At 44.7% G+C, this 13,796-nt stretch overlaps 1 protein-coding gene across 1 annotated transcript in view; it reads left to right on the top strand.

The window, feature by feature from the left end:
* The window catches only part of meis1b (Meis homeobox 1 b), a 101,467-nt gene that overhangs the window by 40,986 nt on the left and 46,685 nt on the right, over window positions 1-13,796 (top strand). The window contains exon 8 of the mRNA XM_061791135.1: window positions 11,939-12,084. Within this exon, the coding sequence (XP_061647119.1) occupies window positions 11,939-12,084 (146 nt within the window). The remainder of the gene's footprint in view (window positions 1-11,938; window positions 12,085-13,796) is intronic.

Raw genomic sequence — 13,796 nt, 5'->3', positions numbered from 1 at the left:
CCACTTTGCGCAATACACTTCGAACAATGAATTGCGCAAAACAATTGAAGCATGTCAACTTAACACCCTTCTAAAAAAAAAAAAAAGCTATAAAATCTTATTTGAACATGATGTAGCGTTCAACATATGTGAATGGGACCTTTTTAAGCCTCATAAACATCTGTACGCATTATATTTCTTCTACAATTGTATGTTTTTTTTCTCTCTCCCTGTATTGTATATTTAAGTGTATTGAGTTTTAGTGTTTATTATTCTGCACCCCAGGAAGATTAGCGTCGGCTTTTTTTCACGATCGCGACGTGTTTTCTACGAACGACCGCAACACAAACTTTTTTTTTTAATGTATTTTTTTTAACCATACATATACATTCTCTGTTCGAGTGTGAGGTGCCTAAACCTTTCACGACAAGCCGAAATGCACAGCCTAATCTTTATCTTCATATCTTTACAAAGGGAAGTCAAAAAACAAGTCGGCAAGCACGCACGTGGCACAGTGTGTGCCACGTGCGTGGCGTATAATGAGTTCGTTCATATCATCGCTGTCAACACTGTTGAAAATTACACCGTGGAAATAATCCATAGAGTATCGAAAAAAAAAAAAGGAAGGAGAAACCTCGGCTAAATCTGGCACGGTTTTCGAGACCCGCTGTTAAGATGTATTGATGAAATGGCTGCCTTCTCACATTTGAGCTCTCTCCCTCTCACAATTGTTTGGCTGCGTCTTCGATGGCTTTTGACACCTCCGAGCTTCTGAGCAAAGAGCGGTAGATAGAGAGCGAGGGGGGTCAAATGGGGGAAGGGGGGAAGGGGGCGCTAGGGGTGGGAGGCCACACAAAAGCCAAGAGCACTTAGCGGCACAATGGCACGGCGGACGGCCTTTTTCCAAAAGTCAGCTGACAAAGTCCTTGAATGCGGACGTGGGACAAAGACGGCGACCCTTCGGGCTCAACTAAAATAAAAGGGGAAAACCATACCGGTCTTCCCCCGATTTGGTTTAGTTAAGTAGGTGCTGGAAAAGACTAGAAAATGAATGACATGTCTCAAAGAGTCAAGGACACAGACTTCTACTCTGCCTGGAATTAAGCCCGGAAGTTTCGGGGGGGCATCTGTCGGCAGAGGTATCCGGGGAAAGTGATAAAACACGATTTGACCCCCTGCTCACTTATCAGATCGATAATAGCGCTGCGGGCTAATAATAGCACCTCCGCTAAGGTTATTCAAATTTCGAATTACTTTGGTACCTCAAGAATATTTGTCGCTGTGGATTAGTTGTATTTTTCTGTTATTTCTACTTCGTAAGGTGCTGTTATCACTTTTGGAGTTCCTTCATCATCAAACATTTTGATATGTGCCTTTGTAATTTAATTTTCTTTTCTTTTTTTGATTTCTTGTCGTTCTGGAACAGTAATCCACGCCTGCATCACATCTATTCTGAATTACTGGAATGCACTTTATTTTGGAGTCAGCCAGTCCTCCCTCAATCGTCTCCAGTTGTTTCCAAACGCTGCCACTCGCTGCTTAACTGGAACACGCAAGAGGGAGCACATAACTCCTCTTCTCGCTTCCCTCTGTGCACTTTGGAGTTCATTTTTAGATTTTGCTTTTTTGTTTTCAAATCTCAAAACAGTCTTGCACTGACTTACTTCTTCTGTGTGCTGCCCCATCCCTAAACTCCTCGGGTCATCTGACCACATGCTGCTTTCGGTACCGAACAAAGTCAAAGTTGAAGCTTGGGGGGGTGGGGGGTGGGGTAGCTCCTTTTCTACCTTGGATTTATTTCGTTTCTCTACTCTGTCACTGTGGAATGTCTTTTTTAATTTTGTGGATTATTTCTAGTCATTGTGTGTGTTTTTATTGTCCAGTATAGTGGTGAGCGGAGCGATCGCCTTTATCACATACGCTCGTGCGTGACGGACCTGCTGTGGACTTTTTTTCTTTTGACTCTACGGACTTTTCTTTTTTTTTTTTTTTTTTTTTTTGTAGTCCTCTGTGCATTATTTGAAGTTGCTCTCCTCATTTCCATTGCGCAAGATGGCTGTTATTACAAATAGCTGGCGACAGGAGTGATCACATTCGTTATACTTTGTATTACATTGGACATGCTCTGGACTTGTTTCGTTGATTGTGGATCATTTCAAGCCGTTCTGTTTATTTCGGTTGTGGACGGTGGCGGCTATCACGGTAAATACAAAGGCAAGAGCGGGGGGTTAAAAAAATAAAAATGAAAGAAATCAACACAGGAGCTACACAGGAAAAGTGCTCGACATGAAAGGGTGAACTCATCACCCGACAATTCCATCCTAGCTTGTACCGTCGGCCCTTTTCTCCCGAAAGTGGGAATAAAAGCCATTGACCGTGTGTAGTTTGTGTGTGTGTCATAGGTTTAATGTCGTGTCGCTGCCCGGCGCTCGGGGCCGTTTTGCGGCGTGTCAAGGCAGGCCCGTGGTGCTGACCCTTTACGGTGGGGAAAAACCGCACCGGGAGAGCAGTCACATTTACGCTGACATTTTTTGCCGTCACCTCTGGCGATGTCAACAGGAGCCCCCCCCCCCCCCCCCCCCCCCTCCCTTACACACAAACACACACACGCATAAAAAAACCACACTCACACACCCCTTACATTGTCATAGACATGAGAACAACCATATATTTGATGCTCTTTCAATCGAAGTAACGTTAACAGTCATTTCAAGTCATTATGATGTCACAATATACAGAAATAGGGTTGACCTACATTCAGCGATAACACGCACACGCACATCAGCTGACCTTTTGCTCGACGCATAAAAGCATTCCAGTGTCTCCTGTTCATTGTGTATTGTAGGTCTACTTTAAGAGCAGCACTTTGTGTATAAAGGGAGCACAGTTTGCAGGTTCTCTGTGCGAAAAAAAACGCTACGGAATCGGCACATTATCGTCCGTAGTTGCTCATTACGCCGACTACTAATCAAAGAGATGACTTTTATGAAGTTTAAGGGACCGTTTTAATTAGCAGTGCTGTCGTGGAACAATACCTCATATAGCGTCTGCAAAAGCTTTTGCGATGACAGGTCAAATCCCAAATTCCGTTGACATCGATCAGATTTCGTGTATTTCAGCAGATTGTCCTAAATCTCATAAAGGATGGCTATTTTGGCTCGCAACCGGGACTGAACCGTTTGATCGTAATTTGTGCGACAATGACGACGATCGGATTTCCTCCACTTCAACACGGGGCCCTAAATCACATAAAGGGAGGATCTTTTGCAATGCAACTTCAATCTTAACCGTTTGATTGGAACCTTTGCGCGACAATAACGTAGACATTAGCTTCCGGCGACATTACTTGAACATTTTTTCAGCGCAACGTCAAGCAGAACCGTCGGATTGGAATTTGGGTGGCGATATCGCTTTCTTCTGTAGAAGTCGTTCGGATTTTGCCCACTTATACAAAGGATGGTTAATTTGCTGTGTGACCCCAATTGGAATCAGAATCTGTTCGACAATAACGAACGAATAATCAGATTTTCGTCCACTTCAATGTAAATCACATAAAAGATGGGTGTTTTGCAATGCGATCTCAAGGGGTAAATAGTTTGGAATTTGTGCACCAATAACGTTATTTTTCATGGACATCGATCGAATTTTGTCCACTTCAACACAAATCGCAAAAAGGGGAGATATTTCGTAAGGTCAATCTGAACAGTTGAATTGGAAATCTGAAATTCGGCCGCAGTAACGCTTCGTCGGTCGATGTCTCTCAATTGTTTTGCTAACTTTATTATCACATCATTTTATAGGGAAAATAATTTGGAATGTGTTCACGGACGAGAATGACAAACTAGCACTGGACTCTTTCATCAAATGTACACGCTGTAGTGTTGTTGTCATGAAAACTACAGCAAATTATACTTAATTATACTCAACAACAACAACAACGTACCTTGCTGTATATGTGACTCAGCAGCGAAATGAAGTTGAACCGATTGCACTTTTTTTTTGTTTTTTTTTGCCATGACAACGCCACTCAATTCTTTTTGTTTGTTTTTACGTTCCGCTAAGTGAAATGTACCCCGGCGGAGGGATGCGAGCCGACCGCATTGCGATCCCAAAATAGTGGCGTGGCTCTCTGGCGCGGGCAGGAAGGGAAAGTCTAGACGAGACGCGCCGCGAAGTGCCGCGCCGCCGTCTTGTTTTGTCCACAGCGCATGTCATTATGCGCCCGATGGTGCGCCGTCGGGGGGGGGGGGGGATTTCTCTCGCCTCTCCTCCGTCCTCGGTCTGAAAAAAAAAAAAACCCCAAAAAAACTTTCGGACACAGAGAGTGTTTTGTGTCAAGTGTGTGTTGTTTGGAATAGTTTTAGTAGCCATTTTTGGAACTTCGCTCCGTGCAACATCCCAGGGAAGAAAAAAAAAAAAGGAGAGATGCTTTTGAAAGCGTACCCCGGTTTTGGAACCTCCCAGGAATTCCGGCATGTTCAGAATATTTGGGAGATGGGAGGTGTCCTGGAGGGCCCCCCTGCACGCCGCCCCTCACGCCCCCGCTTTAGAGCTTTTGAATGGCCGGAATACAATAAGCGGCACTTTTTTCAAGCTCACCGCTCGCCCCCTTCTGCTTTTCCTCGGGAGCCCTGCATAACCCAGTGAGGATTGTTCGGAATGCAGTGTGTGTCTATGAAAATGTTTTTTTGTTTCTTTCTGGTCACATTGTTTTTATAAACGCGACCTCGAATCACCGTCCGCTTCAGTTCGTGGTCCTAAATCCGGTAAAGGATGGATTTTGCTCAACGCCTAAAACCTTTGATTGGAATTAAGGCAACAATAACGCCTTCTTACGTATACATTATCTTCCATCATTGTTCATTGGATTTCAGCCACATCAACATGTGGTCCTAAATCACCTAAAGGATGAGTGTTTTGCAACATGACCTTCGCAACCATTTGATTGTAATCTCTTACAAAAATAACGTGACGCTCTGTCAAGGTTATCGTCCATCGAGGCCACTTCAACACGTGGTCCTAAATCACATAAAGAATAGATCGTTTCCAATGCGAGCTTAAGAGTTTTATTGGAAATGATCTTCCCTAACAATGTCTTCCATTGACGTCGATTGTATTGAGTCCACTTCAACATGTGATCCTAAATCACATAAAGGATGGTTATTTTGCAATGAAACCTCAGGCTACACTGATTGATCGGAAGGTATTTTTCAGAGATCTTATCTCCCATCAGCGTCAATCAGATTTCTCCCACTTCAACCTGGTCCTAAATCACACCAAGGATAAGAATCCTTGATGTGATTTATTGTTCATGCAACGTCAATCTCCACAGTTTTATTGAAAATAATCTTTGGTAGCCGTTACCTTCCATCAAGGCCAATCTGATGTCACCCACGTCAACATGTGGTCGGTCCTAAATCACATAAAGGATATGTACCGTATTTTGCAGTGTTTAATAGGAAACGATTTTCTATAGCCATTATGTTCTATCGACGTTGACAGGATTTCGGCCATTTCAACACGGGGGCTCCAAATCCGATCTTTCCCAGATTTGATTCCATGTCGTTGCCAAGAAAAAGTCATATGTGAATGTCATGTGCGTGTCAAAAAAAAACCAAAAAAAAAATCCAAGCTGGTTCTAATTTTCCCCACTGTGTGAATGTTGCCTCTGTGAGCACCACCTGGATTTCAGCTGGTTTTCTCACCTGCTACACAAGAGCCCAGCGCGGAACACGATAGCGAGGCCCCGAGGCCTGGGTCTCGCCCGGCCCGGCCTTCCCCTGCGTTACGTGAGATGCTCTGGTCGTGAAAGTCCAAAAAGAACCCGGGCCCACGGGAGGCGGTCACTTGACCGAGCAGAGCACTTCTTCTCCCTCTCAATCCACCTCACGCTCCATCAAATCTCACACAAACATCTCCCAAAAAAAAGCGTTTAGCCATCTGTAAATGATCCCTGTACTCATGACAGCTGGCACAAAGCTAATATTCATCACCCTTTGTGCTCTTGGCAAAGTGGGGGGGGGGGCTAACAAATGGACATGTTAGAAATCTTAAATGTCATAATTCTCCCACGTGGTGCCGGGAGTGACACGCCGCAGTTTCGAACATGACCGACTGGCAGAAATTGGCGGACGTTCACTTTTTCAGGCAGCGGAAAAACGTCCGACACCTCCGACGCGGCGCAGCGCGAGCGACGGCTCGTAATCAGATCATAGCAGATTAGCCTAGATAGCGCTCGATAATGTCAGCGTTTGCCTTGAGACGTAAGACAAAAGAGATGAAGCGTCATTAGCCATCTTGATAGCGCTGTTTTGTTGAGCCCTCCCCGTATGGAAATTGGACATGAAAGACTAATCCATGCTTCGTTTGCGTTTAAAATTTGGTAAAATAAGGTGTGTGTGGGTATGACATAAAAAAAAAAAATAGTAGGCTTTGGTTTATATTTGCAACAAAAGAAATGCTAGAAATGAGACGTTTCTGCCTATTCTTTAGCCCCATGTGTCACTGCTAGGTAAACATATTCATTATACCAATGTATGGGGGTCCTAAATCTGGTAAAGGTTGGTAATTTTGCAATGTGCCCTCAATCGGAAACGTTTGATCAAACTTTGTCGGCAATAACGCTATCTTTTTTTTGTAGATGTTTTTGTCCATCAATGTCAGCTGGATTTCACCCACTCAAACTTGTGGTCCTAAATCCGGAAAAAGATGGCGAGCTTTTTCAATGCAACGTAAATCTGAATTGTTGGATCGGAATTTGTGCGGCAATAACGCTATCTTTTGTCGATGTTGTCGTCCATCAACGACGATTAGATTTGGCCCACTTCAATACGTGATCCTAAATCCGGTAAAGGATGGATATTTTGCGACCTCAATCCAATCAGCTTGATCGGAAATGCCCTATTACAATTTTCTTTTACGTCTTAAAAATATTTTGGGGGATTTTTTTTCATCAACCTGACCCAAGGCTTCTTTGAGTCTGTGTCAAAAGGGAATAAAAATCCCAATAAATATTGTCGGCAAGTCTTTTACCCGCGGCTCGATTGCAAATTTGCAAAAGTATATGTGTTGATCGCACTTACTGAAAAAAATGACTTGAGAAACGGGACAATTTGACCAGCAAAATGACCGAATTTTTTTCCCCCCCTCTTCTTTTGCTGAATGCATTCAAATATCCTCTCTCCTTTCTTCAGCAAAAAGTAACGCGGGATGACGTGGGAATTCAAAACGAAGAATACAAACAACCTGCACCGAATGAGCATGGAAGGGGCTAATGCTAACAAGGCTAGTGGAAACGCATGGCCAAACACTGCCAAGGCTAACCTACTTTTTACGTCATTATCTGTTTGCTCCCAGAATGTGTGTGTGTGTGTGCTCGCGCGCGCGTGTGTGTGTGTGTGTGTGTGTGTGCGTGTGTGTGTGTGAGTGTACTCGCCGTGTGAGGCGACTGATAAAATATTCTTTCCCTTGGTTGGCCCCGGGGCATTTCAATTGCCCCTGGCTCCTTCCAGTCACTGGCCTGCTCCTTAATTGCCACACACACACACACACACACACACACACACACACACACACACACACACACACACACGCACACACAAACGCGCTTGCACACAGAGCCGCCGTGCTTGGAAACACACATGCATAAAGAAAAGGCCGCATACACACGCGTACACAGACCGATGCACATCCATGCATGCATGCATGTTACACACACGCACACGCACGCACACGCACACTCAAATACGCACCCACCATGCAGCCTCGCACCCCCACGGCCATGCAGCACCCTTCATTGATTCGCCCCTTCTTCAACCTCGTCTTCGTCCTCGTCCTCGTCGTCTTCTTCTTGCTGGTCGGTGTCGTGTCTTGAGTATTTTTGGGGCGTTTTGGTGCGAGCGGGGCCATCTTGGATGTGGTCACTTGAAGCTTAATGATGTCATGAGATGGCAGTCGGGTTACTGTTAAGACATAACCTGCTTAGGTTTTCCACTTGTGATGCGCTTGGATCGTTTTACAAACCCAAACCGGGTCTTAAAACTCTCATTTAAAACCCTGGTCCTGGCTTGAAACCCTCATTTCAAATCCCAACCGTGATTTGAAACCATAACGCTGGCTAGAACCCTACCTTCAAATGTTAACCGTGGCTGGAAACCCTAATTTGAACCCATAACACTGGTCTGAAAGCTAAACCCTCGCTGGGAACCCTACTTTCGAATTCAATCCTGGTTTGAAATCCTTACTCTGATTTGAAACCCTATCTTGAAATCCTGAACCTGGCTGGAAGGCCTACTTTCAAACCCTAATCCTGCCCTAAAACTCTCATTTGAAACCCTAACCCTGGTTTAAAACCCCATCTTGCAACCCTAACCCTGGTTAGAGACATTACTTGCAAATCTTAACCTTGGCTGGAAACCATCATTTGAAACCCTAACCCTGGCTTGAATTCCTAACATTAAAACCCAAGTGTGCCTTTAAAATACTACACTGCAACTCTAATCTTGACTGGAAGCCCTACTTTCAAACCCTGGACCTGACTTGAACGCCAACTTTCAAACCCTAAACTTGCCTTAAAACCCTATCCTTGGCTTGAAAGGCTAATTTGAAACCCTAACCCTGGCCGGAAGCCCAACTTTGAAAGTCGTATTTGGCACATTTTGATGCCAAGATGGTGAGCTCTGTTTTGTTTGTTGAGATGGCAAATGCTTGCGTGACGTCAGAGAACGAAAACGAAAACAAGGCAAGCGTCTTCTTTTAGCGCTGTAGTTTGCCATACTTCTCATGGTTTTCCTCATCCTTCCTTCCCTCCCTCCGTTTCCTCCCTCCCTCACTCGCTCGCCATTTGCTTCTGTTTTCCCAACTCGCACGGGACGAGCCCCTGGGTTTGTTATTGTAGGCTTTGCTGAACATGAGCTGGTCTTTACAGCGGATTCAGAGCATTTGCTTCCAATGAAAATCTGCTCTTGGATTACAAACGCCTCGGCTGCGCGGACGGACCCGCCCGTACACGCACGCACGCACGCACACGCACACACACACACACACACACACACACACACACACAAAAACTCACACACATTACTCGCACTGTTTGAACTTCAGGGGTGCTCAGCCCCCAAACCCAAAATTTATTTTCCAAGAAACACTGATAATGGAACACTTTGCATGTATATATATATATATATATATATATATATATTTTTTTTTTTTTTTTCTTTTTAACCCTTTAAAGCCTCCGTACTTTATAACAAACTAGCCTGCACAAGGTAGTTTTACAACAAACAGACTGTAATGAGCATATGTATGAGCGACATGACTACAGACCAGCTGTTGCATTCTGCAAAATGTAGTTTCAGTGTACAGTTTATGTTCTGGAATAAAGGTTTGAATCTAGTGTACTGTATATTTGATGGTTCCTGAGCCTTTGGGGAATAGTAGTGTCTTTATATCCGAGAACTGAGTTTAGACAGTAGTTCAATTGAGTCCAAACGCACGATGGTCCACCAAAGAGCCCCTCGTTGTGGAGTAATGTTCAGCCCTGGTTCCTGTAGCTCACGAAATAACCCGCCTCTCGGGGTTTGTAGACCCTGATAACTTACCCTGGAACTAAATTCAGGCAATAACAGACAATGGCCCTCCAAAAGTTCCTAGTTCTGGAGTAAAGCTCCTGATCCCTAACGTTCCAGGAACCGTTAGTTCTTGGTACCTGCAGTTCCCAGAACTAAAAGGCTCCAGTCGGTTATGTTTAGATGTCCAGAACCCACCCGAAAGGTTCCTGGAGTGCTCCTAAGTACTACCTCTTTGGCAAGGTCTTCTTCTGGCCCTGATAAATTACCCCAGAACAAAATTTTAAACAAGAGTTCCAAACAGGCAGTGGTCATCTTTTAGTTTCTGAAACTCAATTTAGACTTCCAGCAGTCCAAACACACAATTGATTCCTTGAAAATTCCAAGTTCTGGGGTACAGTTCCTGCTGCCTAAAGTTTCAGTAAGTTCTTGGTACTGTACTTGCTGTTCCTGGAGGTGCATAGCCTTCCCCAAAGTACTACCTCCTTTAAATACACTGACTTTAGACGGAAGTACACGTTAGGCAATGTTTGCAGACAGGCAATGGTTATCCAAGGGTTCCTAGATTTGAGGTAAAGTTCCTGCCATAAAGCTCCATGAACCTTTAGTTATTGGTACTTGTAGTCCCTGGAACGAAATGTAGACACTTCTAACTAGATTTAGACTTCCCGCAGTCCAAACACAAAATATCTTTCCAAATGTTACCGGTTCTTGTGGCCGATGTGCCTCCTCGGTACAAGTTGGACAAGTTGTGTGTAATAGAACTAAATTTAGACAGTAAATGAAGTCATCCAAACACATGATTCCGTTAAAATTCTTAGTTCCGGTGTACAGTTCCTGCTGTCGACTTGTCAGGAAGTTCTTGATACTTAGTAGTTGCTAAATTTAAACATTTATTCCGATATGTTCGGAGGTGCATAAAGGTTCCTGGACCTTTTAAAAGTAGTACAACCCCGACCGGAGACTTCTATAAACCTGGAAAATTTCCCTGGAACAAAATTTCGACAATAGTTCACAAAGGTCTTCCAAAAGTTCCTTGTCCATGTAGTCCGAACACACCGTTTGGCTAAAAGCGTTGCATCCGCACGCTCCGCAGTGGTGCCGCCATCTTCCTGCACATATGTGCATTATTAATGTTCGCACCTGTGTTTCTGGAACCTCTTTTTATCGCTGCAACTTCATTAAAAAGCTCTCCATATGTGCGCATATGCATCTCGGCGTTGCGGGAGCTGGCAGTACGGATCTGGGCGCTCTCGCTATCCTAATGGCGTGTATAATTCAGGTCCCCCGCAGGCGCGCTTTCAGGAATTCTTTTGCCCGAGGTAATGGGGAGCAAAGGCCCCGGGTTTTAGGCCGCTGATTATTCCGCTGATGGCGGCGGGCGTGGAAAAAAAAGTCATCTCCAGCCGGATTAGCGCCAACATCCCCATTAATTATCAATGTGCTCGGGGTTTAGCGAGGTGTCACTCACGCGCCGCTGGATGCCGAGCGTGCTTTCGAAGTGCTTTGCGCTTAATCAATAAATAACCGCAGCCAATTCTCGCCGCGCTTTTTATTTGTATTTTTCTTTTCTCCGCACTCGCAGCTCAGCTCTGTCGCTTGTTTACCGCTCCCCGTGTTTCTTTGATGAATGTCATCTGCCTTCTTTTTTTGAATACCGATAGCAACAATTAGGCTCATATGGAGCGCCTACAGTAATTGGTGAGATGTGCGTGTGTACATATAGGTACCGTACATGCGTGCATGCAAAGGAAAAAAAAAAAGCCTTTGAAAGCCCCCGCCCTTCTTAAGCTGTCTTCCCCCTCAGGTGAGGTGAACCGGCCTTAATATAGCACCTTATCGAAGCCCTACAGGTTGCTGTAAGCATCCGTGACGCCATTGTTATGAAAAGCAGCTAGCTTTGTTGGCGCCGTTTTTTTTGCACTACCTTTCATTTGGCAGCCTCCCCTTTTGTACCGCCGTGTTACTCTATTCCAGTGCAAGTCAAATGGTGGAATAACTATTAACCCCCCCCCCAAATGCAGAATAATAAAGACTAAATCTCTCTGTCAGTTTCAATTCTGCGCGGGCCAGGATGGCTGAGTGGGGAAATGCGACCTTACAAGTCCTTTGTGCTGGGATGCGAGCTGTGTTTTGACTGTGGGGGTTATGAAAGGCAAGGATATTTATAAAAGTATTAAAAATGAATGCGTTTATGATGCGCTATTCACTTTGGGCTATTGTTGCGTTAGCTTACAAAGCCCCCCCCCCCCCCCCCCCCAACACCAACCGCCTGGGAATTCCTCACTATTTTATCCCCCTTTGAGGTGCTTGACGTCAACAAATGGCGCGTTTAATCTCTCGCCTTCTTTTATTTATTTATTTTTTATTTATTTATTTATTTTTTTTTGCAGGCGACGGCCTGGACAACAGTGTGGCCTCGCCGAGCACGGGCGACGACGATGACCCGGATAAGGAGAAGAAGCGCAACAAGAAGAGGGGCATCTTCCCCAAGGTGGCCACCAACATCATGCGGGCGTGGCTCTTCCAGCATCTAACGGTGAGTTCGGATAGAGAAAACGGAATTTCTTTTCCAAAATACTCCACCGTTACATTCATTCAGTCAGCATGTATTAATCCCCTCCCAGAGACTTCGGTTTCTTTGTATTCCTTAAATATTAAAAAAAGAATAATGATAACAAAAAAATAACGCCATCTGCTGGAATTATGAAGTAATAGCATTGAATCAGTCGGCATGTATTACTCCTGTCTGTGACCTGGGTTTGTAAAGACATGCAGAATAAAACGCTGGGATTTTTAAAGAACTCAAGTCTGCATTGATTACTCCTCTCTCTGAGACGGGGGTTTCTCTTCTCTCTGGTCAGATAAAATGCTGGCATTTTAGAATCATTCCATTTACGCAGTCAGCATGTATTACTCCCTTCTCTGGGACTTGAGTTTATCCTTTCTCGGGATATAATAAACATTTACCACTGAGATTCCATTCGCTCAGTCGGCACATATTACTCCTCTCTCTATGACTTGGGTTTCTTAAGTCCTGTACCGTCACGTGCTGGCTTACCGAAAATAGGACGGTGGCCACATTGATTTGAAGATGCCATTTTTCCTGAATTGCTGAATGATTACTTTCAAATGGCACTCGCTAGTAATATATAATACACTTTGGTCCTCGGTCGCTCTCGGCGTCACGTCTCATGTGAAAACATCTCCACGCGACCGCAGCCACTTTGGTTTTTAGCACATCAAACAACACATCGATGCTCGCCAGATCACAGCCGCTCTCATTCTTCTTCTTCTACTATCACGCTGCACCGCTCTCTCACAGACACACGCTTGTGTTGGCATCCGCTCCGAGCGAGGCACGCCCCCCGGCTCGCGGATCACGGAGACACTTTGATGGAGCGCTTATTAAAAACAAATATGTCATTCTTTCAAAGAAACGTGAAATGGTGAGAGGGAGCTTGTGATTTGACTCGATGCGCCGATAGCCTCAGCGGCGGCGGACCGCTAGATCACACCGGGGCACTTCCTCGCTTAGTGAAGGCTTGATGGAGTTCGTCTTTACACTTGAACTCATGCAACCCGAAATGTCGCGCCAACACTGCGGGCTGGCTTCGCTCCATCAGCATATGAGGCTGGTTTGAAAGTCCGGAAGCAAATGCCCAAGAGATCTGTAATTACAGTACAGAGAACCCCCGTTTATCGCGGCCGGTACGTTCAAGACGGAATAGCTGAAAATCTGCGACGTAAAGAACATTTATTTTTAGTTTATCCCCTGCGACTCTCTTTAAACGCGTTTAGACTTATTTAAAAAACGTTTTAAAGGCATTGTAAATGTATTTGACCACAAAAAAACCAAAAAAAAAAACAAGCATAAAATGCCTGCTGGGGTCTGCGTGTGAGTGTCTGGGCGTGAGCTGTGGCTGGCAGCAGCTCCTGCGTGCTGAGCTTATATTTACGTTTTACTGTTCTCCTGTGACTGTGGCTCCCTGTCGTAATTTGTGATATTTTTCAACTGCTTTTTGTTATCTAAACATTCCAATCTTGTTACCGTTATTCCATTCAGTTCTCTCTCGACCAATCAGTGAGTGGACGGCACAAGTCAAGCTATATTTCTTAGTGTCCTGCTTAATGGACGCAAGACTATCATGCAGTAATCTGCAGCAGCCTGGTTTTATTGCGCGCATCATTTTTACCGTATCGCCATCATTTTAATCGCACTCCTCTCCGGTTAATGCCACACTTAGCGAG

The sequence above is a fragment of the Phyllopteryx taeniolatus genome, chromosome 11 (assembly GCF_024500385.1).
Source record: "Phyllopteryx taeniolatus isolate TA_2022b chromosome 11, UOR_Ptae_1.2, whole genome shotgun sequence".
In the NCBI taxonomy this organism is placed as follows: domain Eukaryota; kingdom Metazoa; phylum Chordata; class Actinopteri; order Syngnathiformes; family Syngnathidae; genus Phyllopteryx; species Phyllopteryx taeniolatus.
This window is presented reverse-complemented; position numbering and strand designations above follow the sequence as displayed.